Here is a 14,119-nt window from a genome sequence, read left to right on the forward strand (position 1 = left end):
TTGGCACCGCTGTGTTATGGGTAGTAGAAGCTAGAAAGTAAAGTATTTCATAGGCCAGGGGTGCGCAACTCCAGTCCTCAAGACACCACTCCCCCAACAGGTCAGGTTAAGGATATTCCTGCTTCAGCACAGGTGGCTCAAACTTCGACTGAACCAGTGATTGAGCCACCTGTGCTGAAGCTGGGATAGCCTTAAAACCTGACCTGTTGGGGGGGGCTTGAGGACTGGAGTTGAGCCCACCTGTGTGAGGTTTATAATAAGGGCAAACTAAGTGCAGTAGTGCCTCTCTGCCGTGACATGTTATGTTTCTATGACCTGTTTGGAGTCAGGGCCGCAGAGAGGCATTGCTGAGTTAAAGACGCCTTTAGCAATAAGTGATAAAGTCCTGTACAGATGTGCAGCTTTATCGCCTTACTGCAAAAAGCACAACAACATATCATATGAATTATACTGTTATCTGCTACTTCTCTTAGGGGCTGATCATACCCAAATGTTCTAACACTCTCAAACAGTTTTTATAAAGCCGCAATTTTCTATTGGAAATGGTTACCATGGTAACAAATAATTAAATATTGTTTATATAACAATATATAATATGTCCGAAATTTTTTTTTTTTTTAAAGAAAATGATCTTACTATTTTCATATATTCCTGTATTGTCTTCTATAATTGCATAAATCCCACACAATAATGTGTGGGATACCTGTAAAGTGTAAGATTTAGCGGATGACCCCAGTTATGCATTATTAGATCTTTTTCCATTTGTAAGCATTTAACTCTTTTGTTGCCAGAACTTCGCCAAGTCAGACATTTCTATTGACATTTCCTTGGCAATCTCCCAAACAGTCAGCAGCAGCAGCAGCGTCAGCAGCAGCAGCAGCAGCAGCGTCAGCAGCAGCAGCAGCAGCAGCAGCAGCAGCAGCAGCAGCAGCAGCATGGCCATCTTTAACACGCACAATCAATCCCATCAAGTTTCTATTATTCAAAAGTAACAACAGTCTAGAAAAAAAACAATTAATTGCCGGTTGTCTCATCTTTTTAGACTACAGGCAGTCCTCGCTTTACAACGAATGGCTTATCCAACGCTATGCAATGCATACCTATGTTCATTTTTACAACGCCAAAACGGCTTATCCAATGCTCTTACGAAGCTTTGCAACGTTGTTTATGTGTATGTATATATATACACACATACACATAAACAACATTGCAAAGCGTCGTAAGAGCGTATATATATATATATATATTATACTATACAATATTATATTATACGATATAATATTATACTATATAATATATTATTTATTATGTCATATTCTATATAATACAGTATATACACTATATAATGTATGTGTGTGCTGCATATCTTATTGCCTGCATAAAATATTTGGTGTATTTTAGTGTTAAAAATGCCTTCAGGAACGGAACCTTTCATTTAAACAGTGTTCCTATGGGAAAACTTGTTTCGCTTTACAACGTTTCGCTTTACAACACCATTTTGAGGAACGCATTGTGTTGGATAACCGAGGACTGCCTGTATTATAGTAGTTTTTTTTTGTTTTTGTTTTTTTTACACCAAGTCTGAGGTTGTTCAAATAATGATGTAGAAGGGCAATAAATTTAGAGAATGTATTTAATAGAAAGTAGCAGCAAATACTTTGTATCCAATCTTAACTCTAACACCACATATATAGGGAATAGTTTGCTATTTACCTTCATAAGTTGAACTCTGTGGTCTATAGCCCTGTAGAAAGTAAAAAAAAATAAATGCACGGTCCTTATGCTATGTAGAATTAACATTAAAATTAACATTTTAAGAACACAGAGACATATTGCAGGGTTGCCCACGACATAGGGCATCACTCACTATAGCATAGCAGTGTTTACTGTCTGATATCAATAAATCAGTTGAGAGAGTAATTCATGCTACTTTCCATTTTTTAACACAAGCTTGAAGCAGGGGGTCTGCGAAGCTGAACCCCATTAATGTCAGCTCCGGGGACCCCCTGCTTGCGGAGATACTTACCTCTGTAGCGGGTGCCGGTAGCCACTTTGCACCGGTTTAATCCCAGTTTTGCAGCCTGGGCACTTTATTAAACAGACCCCGATGTGTCTGTATTCTCTATATCAGGGGAGGCCAACTCCAGTCCTCAAGGGACACCAATAGGTCAGGTTTTCAGGATATCCCTGCTTAAGCACAGGTGGCTCAAGGGCCACCAACAGGTCAGGTTTTCAGGATATCCCTGCTTCAGCACATGTGGCTCAGTTTTTGACTGAGCCACTGATTGAGCCACCTGTGCTGAAGCAGGGATATCCTGAAAACCTGACCTGTTGGTGGCCCTTGAGGACTGGAGTTGGCCACCGCTGTCATTGTCCCACGGTTTGTCGGCTCGACATAATAATAAATGAGAGATCTAAACAGCGAAGGTGGACCTTTTGTCCTTCCCGGGAATACGGCTAAGAAAACATAATCACCTTGTGCCGCCATTACCATGGAGATAAATGATAACCGGGTTATTGTCGGCGAGCGCGGCTTCATGCCAGCCCAGGTCCTTCGCTCGTGCCTCTTCCCCCCTGCTGGCAGGCACGGTGTGCCTAAAAGAGCAAGAATGTGTGATTAATAGATGGGCTTCAACTGACAAAAGAGAGCAAATCACGACTCTCCATGCGGCACGCAGGGCTCCCGGCAAGAAGCCGCTGATCATTAAGTCAATGGCCTGTGAAACTAGTGACATTTGTCTCGCAAAACACCCGCTGTGCGCTCCAAAGCATTTGGGGTAAAAATATGGAAAATCAACACTCAACAAATACAATCTTTGTTTTTTTCAAATGTCACCCGCTAAAATGAAATATTATAAATATTTCATTACATAGAATTTACGTAGGGTAAAACAGCAGCCATTTTTAGCGTGGACAGACGCTGGCATATTTACAAGACTACATCTCTGGCAGCTATATCATAAAACGAAACGCGTAGGAAACACTGTAGAGAACATAAAAAGGGTTGGTAAAAAGAAACATTAACACATATGTGGGGGGTTTCAATACAGAATTGGAGCAGCTGTTACATTTTCAATATCCGTGACATTCTTTTGTTTTATTCTGTTGAACGTTTGATCATCTACATGCACCTTTATTCTTGTTTTCTAAACGCCTCTAGGTAAGTAACAAATAGGAGCTGCTGAACCACGGGCATAAAGACAAGGAACAATGTGTATCAGAAATACGGGATTACATGTACGTGCCCCCATACAACACACTATATCACATCCCCACCAGCAAGCCTATTACCAGGCTGCATGCAGAACGCGTTGGCACCAGTGGTCACTTCTAAAAAGGGATAGTGAGATAGAGGAGAACATGGGCTATAGCTATTTTCTATATTTACTGTATATATGATAATGAACTATATGACAATTGACCTTGTTATAAGGTCTACGGTTTAGTTCCTTACTTATTTTATATCATGACACTAGCCGGTTACTCATGCTATGATCAGGTTTATATATCTGGACTTTAATGATTATTAATAACTCAGCAATGATCTTACCTTACATGTGAAAAAGATTTATTGGTAGAGATCGTATTACAATAGTCATTATATACACAGTATAATGCGTGAAACTTCCTGTTCATTATTGAATGCTGATCATTTTCAGCTGTTTTTAGTTGTGATGTCACATCCTGGGGGGGGGGGGGTATTTAATGTGACTCCCTACCCAATATTGTTTCTTCTTGAGAAAGCGCAGTTTGGTGTGAAAGGAGTGGGAGGATTTTTATATATTTATTTTATTATGCTACAATAAAGCTAATTTTTTTGATCTTTTTCTAACGGTTGCAAGTTCCTGAGCGACCTTTGGCTTGGTGTCCGTTCACTTCTGATTTGGGTCTACTCTTGATCGCTGGGCTGTAGCTTTGCACAGTTCGACACACTTGACCTCTGCTCCGTTAGTTGCTTCAACAACTTTGAAGCCAGACGAGTCAGCGTCACACAGTGCTTCCACCTTTCATTTTCATTGTGAAACAGCCTAGTATTTCATCAGTCTGGATAAGTACTGTATTTCCATACAAACGTTTTGCAGGCCGACCTTGCGAATTTCTAAAACCCACGTTTGATGTACAGTAGTTGCTAATGTATTCTTTCCTCAATAAAGGTTAAAGCCCCAAACTAGAGCTTACCCCAAGCCGTTTTCCAGCTGACATTTTCAGAACAGATTATAAAATGATGAAACAACCCTGAAAGTAGGGAAATGGTGGAAGTCAGGGATCTTCAACCAGTTTCCAAATGGGCCGGGTCAGAACAAAACTGTCAGAATCAAAGGGCCACAAGAGTACTGGAATGTCATTTTGGATACATTTAAAGACTTCCAAATGAAAGTCACCAATAAGGTTTCTGAGCTCGCGCTGTCCTCTTAAAATAGATGCAATCCGTTTGCAGCTGTACGTGCGAGGGGCCACTCCTCAAATACTCCTATAGTGGAGAACGCCCTAGGGAGTTCTCCAGATGACAAAGAAAAACAATGCACACACCAGCGCACCACGGATTAATAAAATATATCAATATTTAATATTAGGTCACATAGACCACATAGACACAAAAGTCAATTAATAAATGAACAAACATCAAACAAAAAACATACAACATATATGGCTACTCCCACAATTGGGATGCTAAACCAAAAATAAGCTTCAATGAAGCACAAATAAGGTCTAAATCCAGGTAATGTCTAACTAACACCCACTTTGGGGTTCTAGGACACCTAGATAAAATATACCTAAATGAGGGGAATGATTTCTGACCGCAAAGTGGCAGCAGGGGCTCAGTGTGGACACGAACTGTCCGGACTGCACGAACACACGGCAAACAATTTTCTCTGCAAACACTTCCTGGTCTCGTGTTCCAGCCAATGGGAAACTGCGCAGGGCTGCCTCTCGTGACCTCTATGCGTTTCGCTGCTTCGTCAGGAGGTGATGAATCCGTGTCTGCATTGGTTTTTTTTAGTCTTCCAAATGATTATACTTCTAGCATTTCACTTCGAACACAGAATCGAGCATTTGGTCAAAGACATCTCGCCGCTGGTGTTTTGCCACAGAGGGACACTTTGCCGCAGGCGCTCTGCGCTGGCCGTTTCACCAATAAGGTAAGTTAACTTAATGGGTTTTTGCGGTTATGGTAGTGGGTTAAGTATAGAAGTTTTAGTTTAAGGGTTTAGTTTTTTAGGGTAGGGAATTAGGGTAAGGGGTTAAGGTTTTTAGGGTAAGAAATAATGTTAGAGGCTATTAGGGTAAGGGGTTAAGGTTTTTAGGGCAAGAATAATGTTGGGGTAGTTTTAGTTTTAGGGGTTACGATTCGAGGTTTTAAAGGTAAGGTTAGGAGCTTACCTTGGCAACGAAACAGCCGCCGGCAAGATGTCCCTGCGGTGAGGGGAGTGGTGGCTAAGCGGCGGCAGCAACTTGGTCCCGGCAAAACGGCCATGACCAAATGTGCTAGAGCATTTCTAACACCTGTACCATATAGATTTGCATCATCTTAGCGTTGTTTCCGTGTAAAACTGACTGCGCATGCTATGTAGGAAAGTACAATGAAACTAGCACGCGCAGGCAGCCCAGGGGCCAAACCAGTCTAATCCCCTTCCCAGGGCCGCGGGTAGAAGAGCTCTGGTGTAGGTGCTACATTGTAATGACAATTATGTTGATAAGTGGGACTGGTGCATTGAACCCACGCCAGCTGCAGCTTTTCATAACCGTTGGCATCTCTATACTCACCAGACACCGACAGTAATTCCTTCTTCAGGGGTGAGGTAGAAATTTGTGGTGTGATTCACAAGCTCTGCCGGATGTCTCAGGTCCACAAAAAATGGGGTTTTTACTGATGAGGACAAAAAGTACAACAGTGATAAATGTCAGAGGTGGACTGATATGTAAATAAACATAAAGGGTGTTGTCAAGATATTTTGATACATGCAGAAAAACAAGGCAATGGTATATACACTCTGCCCTCTCATGTTAACCCTGTCATTGCCAGAGGAACTGACAAAACTGCTTTGCAACGTTCGTAATCCATGTACACAAAAAAAAAAAAAACCATCAGTGTGAAACGCGTCGGCTGATTGAACTATCCCACAGAATTGACTTGCACACCATTGAGCACACACGTGAGCGGTTGCTCTGGTCCACAGCGAACGGACTCTCAATTCCACTCTAACAGCCGTGATGTCATTGGACTGCGCGGGCTACAGCTTAGCAGACAGAGAGATGGAGTTCCACGAGGATCCAGCGTCCTTTCCCCTGTGACTCTGTGTAGTCTATCTACGCTTGATTATATCATTTTGTAAGTGCATTGCTTTATCTAGATAGCTTGTTGTATAAAGTGTTTGCCTCTCTCTCTGCCTCTCTCTCTCTTTTTTTCCAGGCATGTGGAGTTTTCCATAACCTGCCCCATCTGGACTTTACCACTTATCCAGAGATCTATCTCTGCATACCTGTGTTCATCTCATAACATGCAAGTGAGATGCCTCCTATTTTTGTATTTTATTCGACCCTGTTGTCCCCCCCAGTTTCAGTTCCTCTGCACTGTATGGTGGTTTTCTAATATCCCCTGGCAGCCTTGTGCTTTGTTACCTGTACCATGCACTCAATAAAGTAGCAAAAAGTAAGTAGATATCTCTGGAGTGCTGGAGCACATGTTCCCATATAGAACTTTATCAGAGAATGTCTCTTATGTGTCTCAATTGCATGTGGCAGTGAAGGGTTGAAAGCAAATAAGGCCCTTTCTCATAACAGGCATAAGGAGTGGGCAGTGAAGATTTACTGGGGCACCCTTCATTTTAGTTCCTATAAATGAAAGCTGCAAGGAAAATATTGACTGGTTATCAAATAACGCCATTGGGTCCTTCAACATTTTGTACATAAAAATAGGTGCCACTGCGGTTCATCTACTGGTACAAGTTGGAGGTACTTCCAAGCAATTGCTATGGAAATCTCCTAACCCAGGGGTGGCCAACTGCAGACTTCAAGGGGAACTAGCAGGTCAGGTTTTCAGGATATCCATGCTTCAGCCCAAGTCATTCTAACTGTGCCACTGTGCTGAAGCAGGGATATCCCTAATACCTAGCATGTTGGTGGCCCTTGAGGACTGGAGTTGGCCACCCCTGATCTAACCTTTGTAGCCTACCTCGTATTTCAAATGGAATAAAGAGGATTGCGCACATCAAATCTGTGAAGGTCTAATTAGACCATTTGTTATGTTTACACACAAACGAAATAATCGAAATAAACCTTCGTATATTTGATGCGTGTAAAATATATTACCGGGCCAGTGAGATCCTGGTCTCATCTGCAAAAAGGTTATACTCTCCCCTCCAGACCATTTGTAATGTCACTAATATATTAAAGAGCACCAGTCCCGGTACTGATCCCCCGCGGCGGATTTCACAATCCGCCGCCCCCCGGCACGTGCCTGTCGCCTCCTTTCTGCCGCCCTCCTACGCCTTTGGAATCCCAGCTTCAAATGACGCCGCATACGTCACCAACGTGACATTGCACGGCGGCGCATTGCCATGGAAACGCGGCGTCATTTGATGTCGCAACGTAACATTGCCATGGCAACGAGACGCCGTGTGACGTCCTGTTGGGGACGTCCCAGCGTCATTTGACACTGCGATTCCAAAAGGAGCAAGAGGGCGGCAGAAAGGAGGCGGCAGACACAGGCAAGTACCTTTCCATTAGGTCCGAGAGTGCGGAAAAATTATATGTGGGCGGAGATTTTTGCCGCCCCAAAATTTCATTGCCCCAGGCCTGGGCCTGACTGGAAATCTGACACTGCTGATCCCTGAGGTACTCCCCTGGTTTCCTTTCCCTCCTCTGAATGTACCCCCTTTAAACACAGCTCTCTGTTGCTTATCTCTCAAACAATGTCTTATCCACTCTACCCCCTCAGAGTTCAGTCCCAAGCACTGCACTCTGTTTATCAGGTGGGACAGTGTCAAAGACCTTACTAACATCTAGGTAAGCTACATCTACTGCTCCACCTCGATTCATTAGTCACCCAGTCACAAAAATCAGATAGATTTGTTTGACATGAGTTCCCCCCCCAGTAAACCCCATGCTGCCTGGGATCTTGTAGGTTGTTGTACTTTTGATAGTCAACAATTATATCTTTCACCGATGTTTCCATAAAAGGTCCCCACTCCTGAGGTCAGGCCACACTTGGTCTTCTCTAGTCATCGACTTTGTCGCCCTCAACAAAGCTGTTCGGTTCTGTCTTTAGTCTTACTATTCCTCCTTTTGTTTTTCTCGCGTATATACCTAAAACAAGATTGTGTCCCCTTTTTTTTTACTGACTGAGCAATTTTCTGTTCTGCTTGGGCCTTTGCACGTCGGATTATTTGCTTAGCCTCCTTCGGCCTACGCTGATATACTTGTCTGCCTTGTCATTGTTGCAATGGGTTGTGGGATTTTATTTCCCAAACTACGAGCATTTGTACACATTGACGGAGGTTTTTGTCGCGGCTTTTCCCAACCCTCCCAGTTTCTCCTGCACACCACCTACGCCCGTGTTTATCTTCTTCCTACCCAACCTGTCTTCTGTTCCCCCGGATACGTCAACTCAACTGGTCAGCTGAAACATGGCGACCCTCCCAGAGGGCTCTCCCATCTCTCCACTTTCTAATAATAACATGTATGTCATTTTAGGCTGGGAGTGGAATATAAATATATAACAAGTAAAATATCCTCCTGCTATTGACATAATTTGTGTTGAACCATGAAAAGTTATTAAAAACCCCAGGTAATTTAGGATATAATTCCAAAACTCTGATGCGTGTTGTTGTTGTTGTTATAATGATTATATGATTAGTTACTGATCATCACTGTTGGTCGTATGTAAAATGAATCAGAGATGCATGTAACAATCTAAAAGACCGTGTCAATCATGCCACTGTCGCGCGGAAACGGCCATTGACTTAAACAGGGGTTTCCGTGCGCTAGTGCAGGGGTGCGCGCACACTTTCCCCCCTGCGAACACCTGCCTGCACGCGCCCCCGCACTGGCTCGGCTCCAGCATCAAATGATGCCGCGGAGTCATGTGACGTCACGTGGCCAATGGCAACGCGACATCACGTGACCACGCTGTGTCATTTGCCGCCGGGTTCCCATGGCGAAGCGTCACCCGACACCAAGGTAAGGGAATTTACAGAGGCCTCGCGCAGTCCCCCGGCATTTAATTTAAATGCCTTCGGGGAAGCGCGGGGTCACTGTAACCGCCCCACCCCCTCCCCCCCCCCCCAGGAAATGTCACGCCCCCAGTTAGCGCACCCCTGTGCTAGTGCACCAACTGGCGCGATCGCAGTTCAATGAATAAATCCCTAATGCATGTTTTAAATGCACAGCATAAAAATAAGCGCTGTGTACATTAATGGCGCTATATAAATAAAGACATACATACATACAAATATCAACCAGTACTTACGCATGTTCAAGTAAACGACCTTGGCCAGTAGTGCGGGGAAAAGCCGAATGACGAATGGTATACTTATGTAGGTGACAAGTAGAACCAACGCACATCTTTTCAGGTACGAAATCAAGCAGTATGGAGATCTGCAAGACAAAGAACTTTCTCACCTAGGAACAAACCAGCCTAATCTTACTGATCTGTTTCATGGGGTAAATCAGTTGTCGAAGAGGGTTGGGGTTCCTTATTGCATCTGTTCTCAGCCGCACTATTAGAGAGGGTTGAGGTTCCATACAATGCATGTGATCTCAAACGTGCTATTAGAGAGGGTTGGGGTCCCTCACAACGCATCTGATCTCAGACACGCTGTTAGAGAGGGTTGGGGATCCTTACAATGCATCTGATCTCAGACGCGCTATTAGAGAGGGTTGGGGATCCTTACAATGCATCTGATCTCAGACGCGCTATTAGAGAGGGTTGGGGTTCCTTAGAATGCATCTGATCTCAGACGCGCTATTAGAGAGTGTTGGGGTTCCTTACAATGCATCTGATCTCAGACGCGCTATTAGAGAGTGTTGGGGTTCCTTACAATGCATCTGATCTCAGACGCACTATTAGAGAGGGTTGGGGTTCCTTACAATGCATCTGATCTCAGGCGCGCTATTAGAGAGGGTTGGGGTTCCTTACAATGCATCTGATCTCATTCCTAGCTCTAATATAACCACTGCTGTAATATAAAGCACCCAAATATGTGAAAGGAAAATCTGCTTCATTTCATTTAGAGCTACATTTTTCTTTTTAAACCTTTTGCTGTCAGAGATAGGGTCCTGCAACACAATGCATTGCAGAACCCTCCGGCAGCAAAAGGGTTAAACCGGACTTTCACCAACAGATCTGGACAAAGTCCATATGTAGCAGCTAATGATTTGCAATAAGGTCTGGCATACGCCAATTTACTGACCGGTTCTTGGTTTTAGGAGTCCGGGTCTGCGGGGCTTTCGAGCCCTTGGAGTCTGACCGCTGGTCCCTACCACGGGGTGAAGACCCAGAGTCTCCCGGCTGCGAGCGATCTCTCCGTTTCATGCTTGCTCCTTCTGCCTGAAGATCCCCTTCTATTCGCTGGACAAGAAGGGAGAAAGAGCAATGGGTCAAAGGGGACAAGTCAGCAGATCTGCCGCCTTACTTCCTCTATATGTATTACTTAATATTCAGGGCATAGTGTAACCTTCCTAACAGCCCTGCCAGGGTCCTAAAGATCATCCTATATGCTTACCCATAATAACGTGGTATTTATAGCACACCATATAAGTGTACTTAACAGGTGCTGCACCTGTGCTTTTCATGTCCTGTACCTATTCAATTCAGCTGTACCAAGTGTTGGCAGTGGCTGAAGCTCACAGCCCTCAGCTAATTAAAAAAGCAGCAGACACTGATGATTTATATAATGATCAGCTCAGTAGGGGGATTCTATACATATATATATATATATATATATATATATATATATATATATATATATATATATATATATATATATACATATATATATACACACACACACACACAGTATATATATATATATATATCTATATATATATCTATATATCTATATATCTATATCTCTATCTATCTATATATATATATATATATATATAGATAGATAGAGATATAGATATATATATATATGCAAATATAGCTGTATGCTCATCTGCATGTCTTAGGCAGGTCTGCAACCCCGCCTTTCCCCATTATCACCCAGCATACAGCACTTCCACTGCAGCAAGGGATTCTGGGAAATGACATGCAAATGAGCACACAGTGTCACTTTTTGCCTCAATAACCATTTTTAACATGGTTCCCTATAGGCTTAAGCTTGCTGCATGGTCACAGCTTTGAGCACAGCCAGGGTTAAGGTGCATACCCAGAAAACCACCCACAGACAGCCATTTCGAACCATGTTAAAAATGGTTATTGAGGCAAAAAGTGACACTGTGTGCTCATTTGCATGTCATTTCCCAGAATCCCTTGCTGCAGTGGAAGTGCTGTATGCTGGGTGATAATGGGGAAAGGCGGGGTTGCAGACCTGCCTTAGGCCTCGGTCCCGCTGCGCTCGTTGGCGCGGGCGGCGGGTCGCGAGTTCCCCACCAGCAGGGGAATCCTCGCGAGCCGGTCCCGGTCCCCCCTGGCTGCACAGCTGACTACACGCCTGTAGCGCGTCAGCCGCTGGAGACACCAGAGAATGGTGTTTCCTAGCGTTGAAGCGTGACGTGTGTGGCTGTGAGCCAATGGGGAGGGGAGGCTTCGGGAGGAGGAGAGGCTTCGGGGAGCGGGGAGGAGTGTGGAGTGAAAGCAGGTGAGTGCCTCTCTGTGTGTGTGTCTGAGTGCGTGAGTGCCTGCCTCTGTCTGTGTGTGTGTGTGTGTGTGTGTGTGTGTATATGAGTGCGTGAGTGCCTGCCTGTGTGTGCGCGCGTGTGTGTGTGTATGAGTGCGTGAGTGCCTGCCTGTGTGTGTGTGTGTGTGTATGAATGAGTGCCTGCGTGTGTGTGTTTCAACTTACTTTCCAGCTCCAGCCCGAGTCCGTGGAGGGAGGGGGGGGAGAGTAGCGGGTCCCTCCGCTCAAGCCACGCCCCCCCTCCCTGTCAAACCTCCCACCTCCCGCCCACCTCCCGATCAAACCTCCCACCTCCCGCCCACCTCCCGATCAAACCTCCCACCTCCCGCCCACCTCCCGATCAAACCTCCCACCTCCCGCCCACCTCCCGCCCACCTCCCGCTCCGGCTCCCGCTCCCTACAGACCGCAGATCGCGGTCTGTGTAGTGTCAGCGCACCGCCTGTCAGCAGCGCAGGTGCGCTGACTCTGGGAGCGGGGCCTTAGCCTAAGAGATGCAGATGAGCATACAGTTATATTTGCATATTTGCTTTCCTGTGGAGGGTTTTTGTCACTTTTTTTACTCACCATAACTTAACTCAGTATTATGGTTTATATATATATATATATATATATATATATATATATATATATATATATATATATATATATATATATATATATATATATATACACATATATGCACACACACAAATATATCCCAAATATATATCCCAATATATACACACACATATCCCAAATGGCCCATTTTAGTAAGAATCTGGCTATCACATGCAGTACAGATGAAGCCAGTCTCACCTGCCCCGGAGGGGAATAAAGCACTTCTAAGCCACGTGACCGCCTCAGGCAGCTGCATATTAATGAGCCGGCCTGCCCGTGGCTAGCTTCCCCGCACCCGGGATTGTTACAATGATTCCTTAAGCGATGTCACTAACTGGAAGCTCCTCTATCCCGCACTGACATAACATGTCATGTGCCAAATGTTGACAGGCCCTCCAATTGGGTCCAGATTACTAGGAGTGGGATCACACAAACCTATCATCTCAAATCCCTATGGATTCCCCCAGGAGAAACCAAACGCATAATAATGAATGCTTATGTGCTGTAGTGCTGGTAAGGTTATGCAGAGCTGTACATAGCTTTGTACTGCAACAAAGGCCAGCCCCATAGACTTTATAAACAGATTATTGATGGTTGAGGCACAGGGAGAAAAAGGGTGATTTGTACTAAGCGATGCTCATGCAATGACACCTAAGGGTCCAGTAAAGTGATTTAATCCAAGCAGCTGATGATGGGAGTATAAGTGGGATGTCACAGACAGAGATGTTATTTAAAGTAGCAAAACCCACCCCCACACAGAAGCCTACAGGAGTCTAACTCAGATGATGCTAGAATCTTGTTCTCCGAGCAGGTCCTGCTCTTTTTATTAGTTTTCTCAGTGTTAAAATCATAATTTTCTTTATCTCTAGGGCAGAGGTTCTCAACTCCAGTCCTTAAAATCCCACCCCCCCCCCCCAGGTCACGTTTTCAGGATATCCCTGCTTCAGCACAGGTGGCTCAGAGACTCAACCGAAGACGGAGCCACTGATTGAGCCACCTGTGCTGAAGCAGAGACTCATTGGGCAACCTGTGCTGAAGCAGAGACTGATCAAGCCACCTGTGCTGAAGCGGGAATATCCATAAAACCTGACCCTGCTCTAGTGTCTAAGATTGCCAGGGATACCTCAGACTGCACTGGGTTCCAAGGAGGGCCCCATTTTGAGCTCCCAGAGACTCCGGGCCGGTGTGATGGTTACAGAGGCCCCCCCGCACTCTTCTCCACAATAATGAAACCGATTGCCGGGGAGGAGAGCGCGGGGGGGCCTCTGTAACTCTTCCCTTCTTCGGCGGTATCTCCTCCTGCATGGTCCCGTCATCATGGCTCAGCGATGTACAACAGCGTCACGTTGCCATGACGACTGGACCATGCAGCGAGAGATGCCAAGAGGAGGAGGAGATGCCGCTGGAGCAGGTAAGAGCCGAGCCCTCCGCACATATCCTTGCACCGAGCCTCGCAAACATCCCAGCCCGGGAGAACCTGAATATTTCAAACGCTTACATGTCCAGGGCAAAGGGGGCTGATTTTATCAATAAAATGTCAAACGCGTCAGAAAGGGTAAGAAGAGATCTTTTAAAGTGAGCTCAGCTGCAACAACAGCACAAACACGGCACTCAGCACAGGCTGCAGCTTTAAGGTCTTATCTCTATACAGAGTGATAGCATAGGAGAATTAACTCCT

At 44.9% G+C, this 14,119-nt stretch overlaps 1 protein-coding gene across 1 annotated transcript in view; it reads right to left on the minus strand.

The window, feature by feature from the left end:
* The window catches only part of ABHD12B (abhydrolase domain containing 12B), a 33,277-nt gene that overhangs the window by 8,402 nt on the left and 10,756 nt on the right, over positions 1 to 14,119 (minus strand). Inside the window, exons 2-6 of the mRNA XM_075615383.1 lie at positions 10,413 to 10,570; positions 9,470 to 9,597; positions 5,767 to 5,869; positions 2,476 to 2,595; positions 1,714 to 1,744 (exon numbers count right to left, since the gene is read on the minus strand). Of these exons, the coding sequence (XP_075471498.1) occupies positions 1,714 to 1,744; positions 2,476 to 2,595; positions 5,767 to 5,869; positions 9,470 to 9,597; positions 10,413 to 10,534 (504 nt within the window). The 5' untranslated portion in view covers positions 10,535 to 10,570. The remainder of the gene's footprint in view (positions 1 to 1,713; positions 1,745 to 2,475; positions 2,596 to 5,766; positions 5,870 to 9,469; positions 9,598 to 10,412; positions 10,571 to 14,119) is intronic.

The sequence above is a fragment of the Ascaphus truei genome, chromosome 9 (genome assembly GCF_040206685.1).
Source record: "Ascaphus truei isolate aAscTru1 chromosome 9, aAscTru1.hap1, whole genome shotgun sequence".
Classification (NCBI taxonomy): Eukaryota; Metazoa; Chordata; class Amphibia; order Anura; family Ascaphidae; genus Ascaphus; species Ascaphus truei.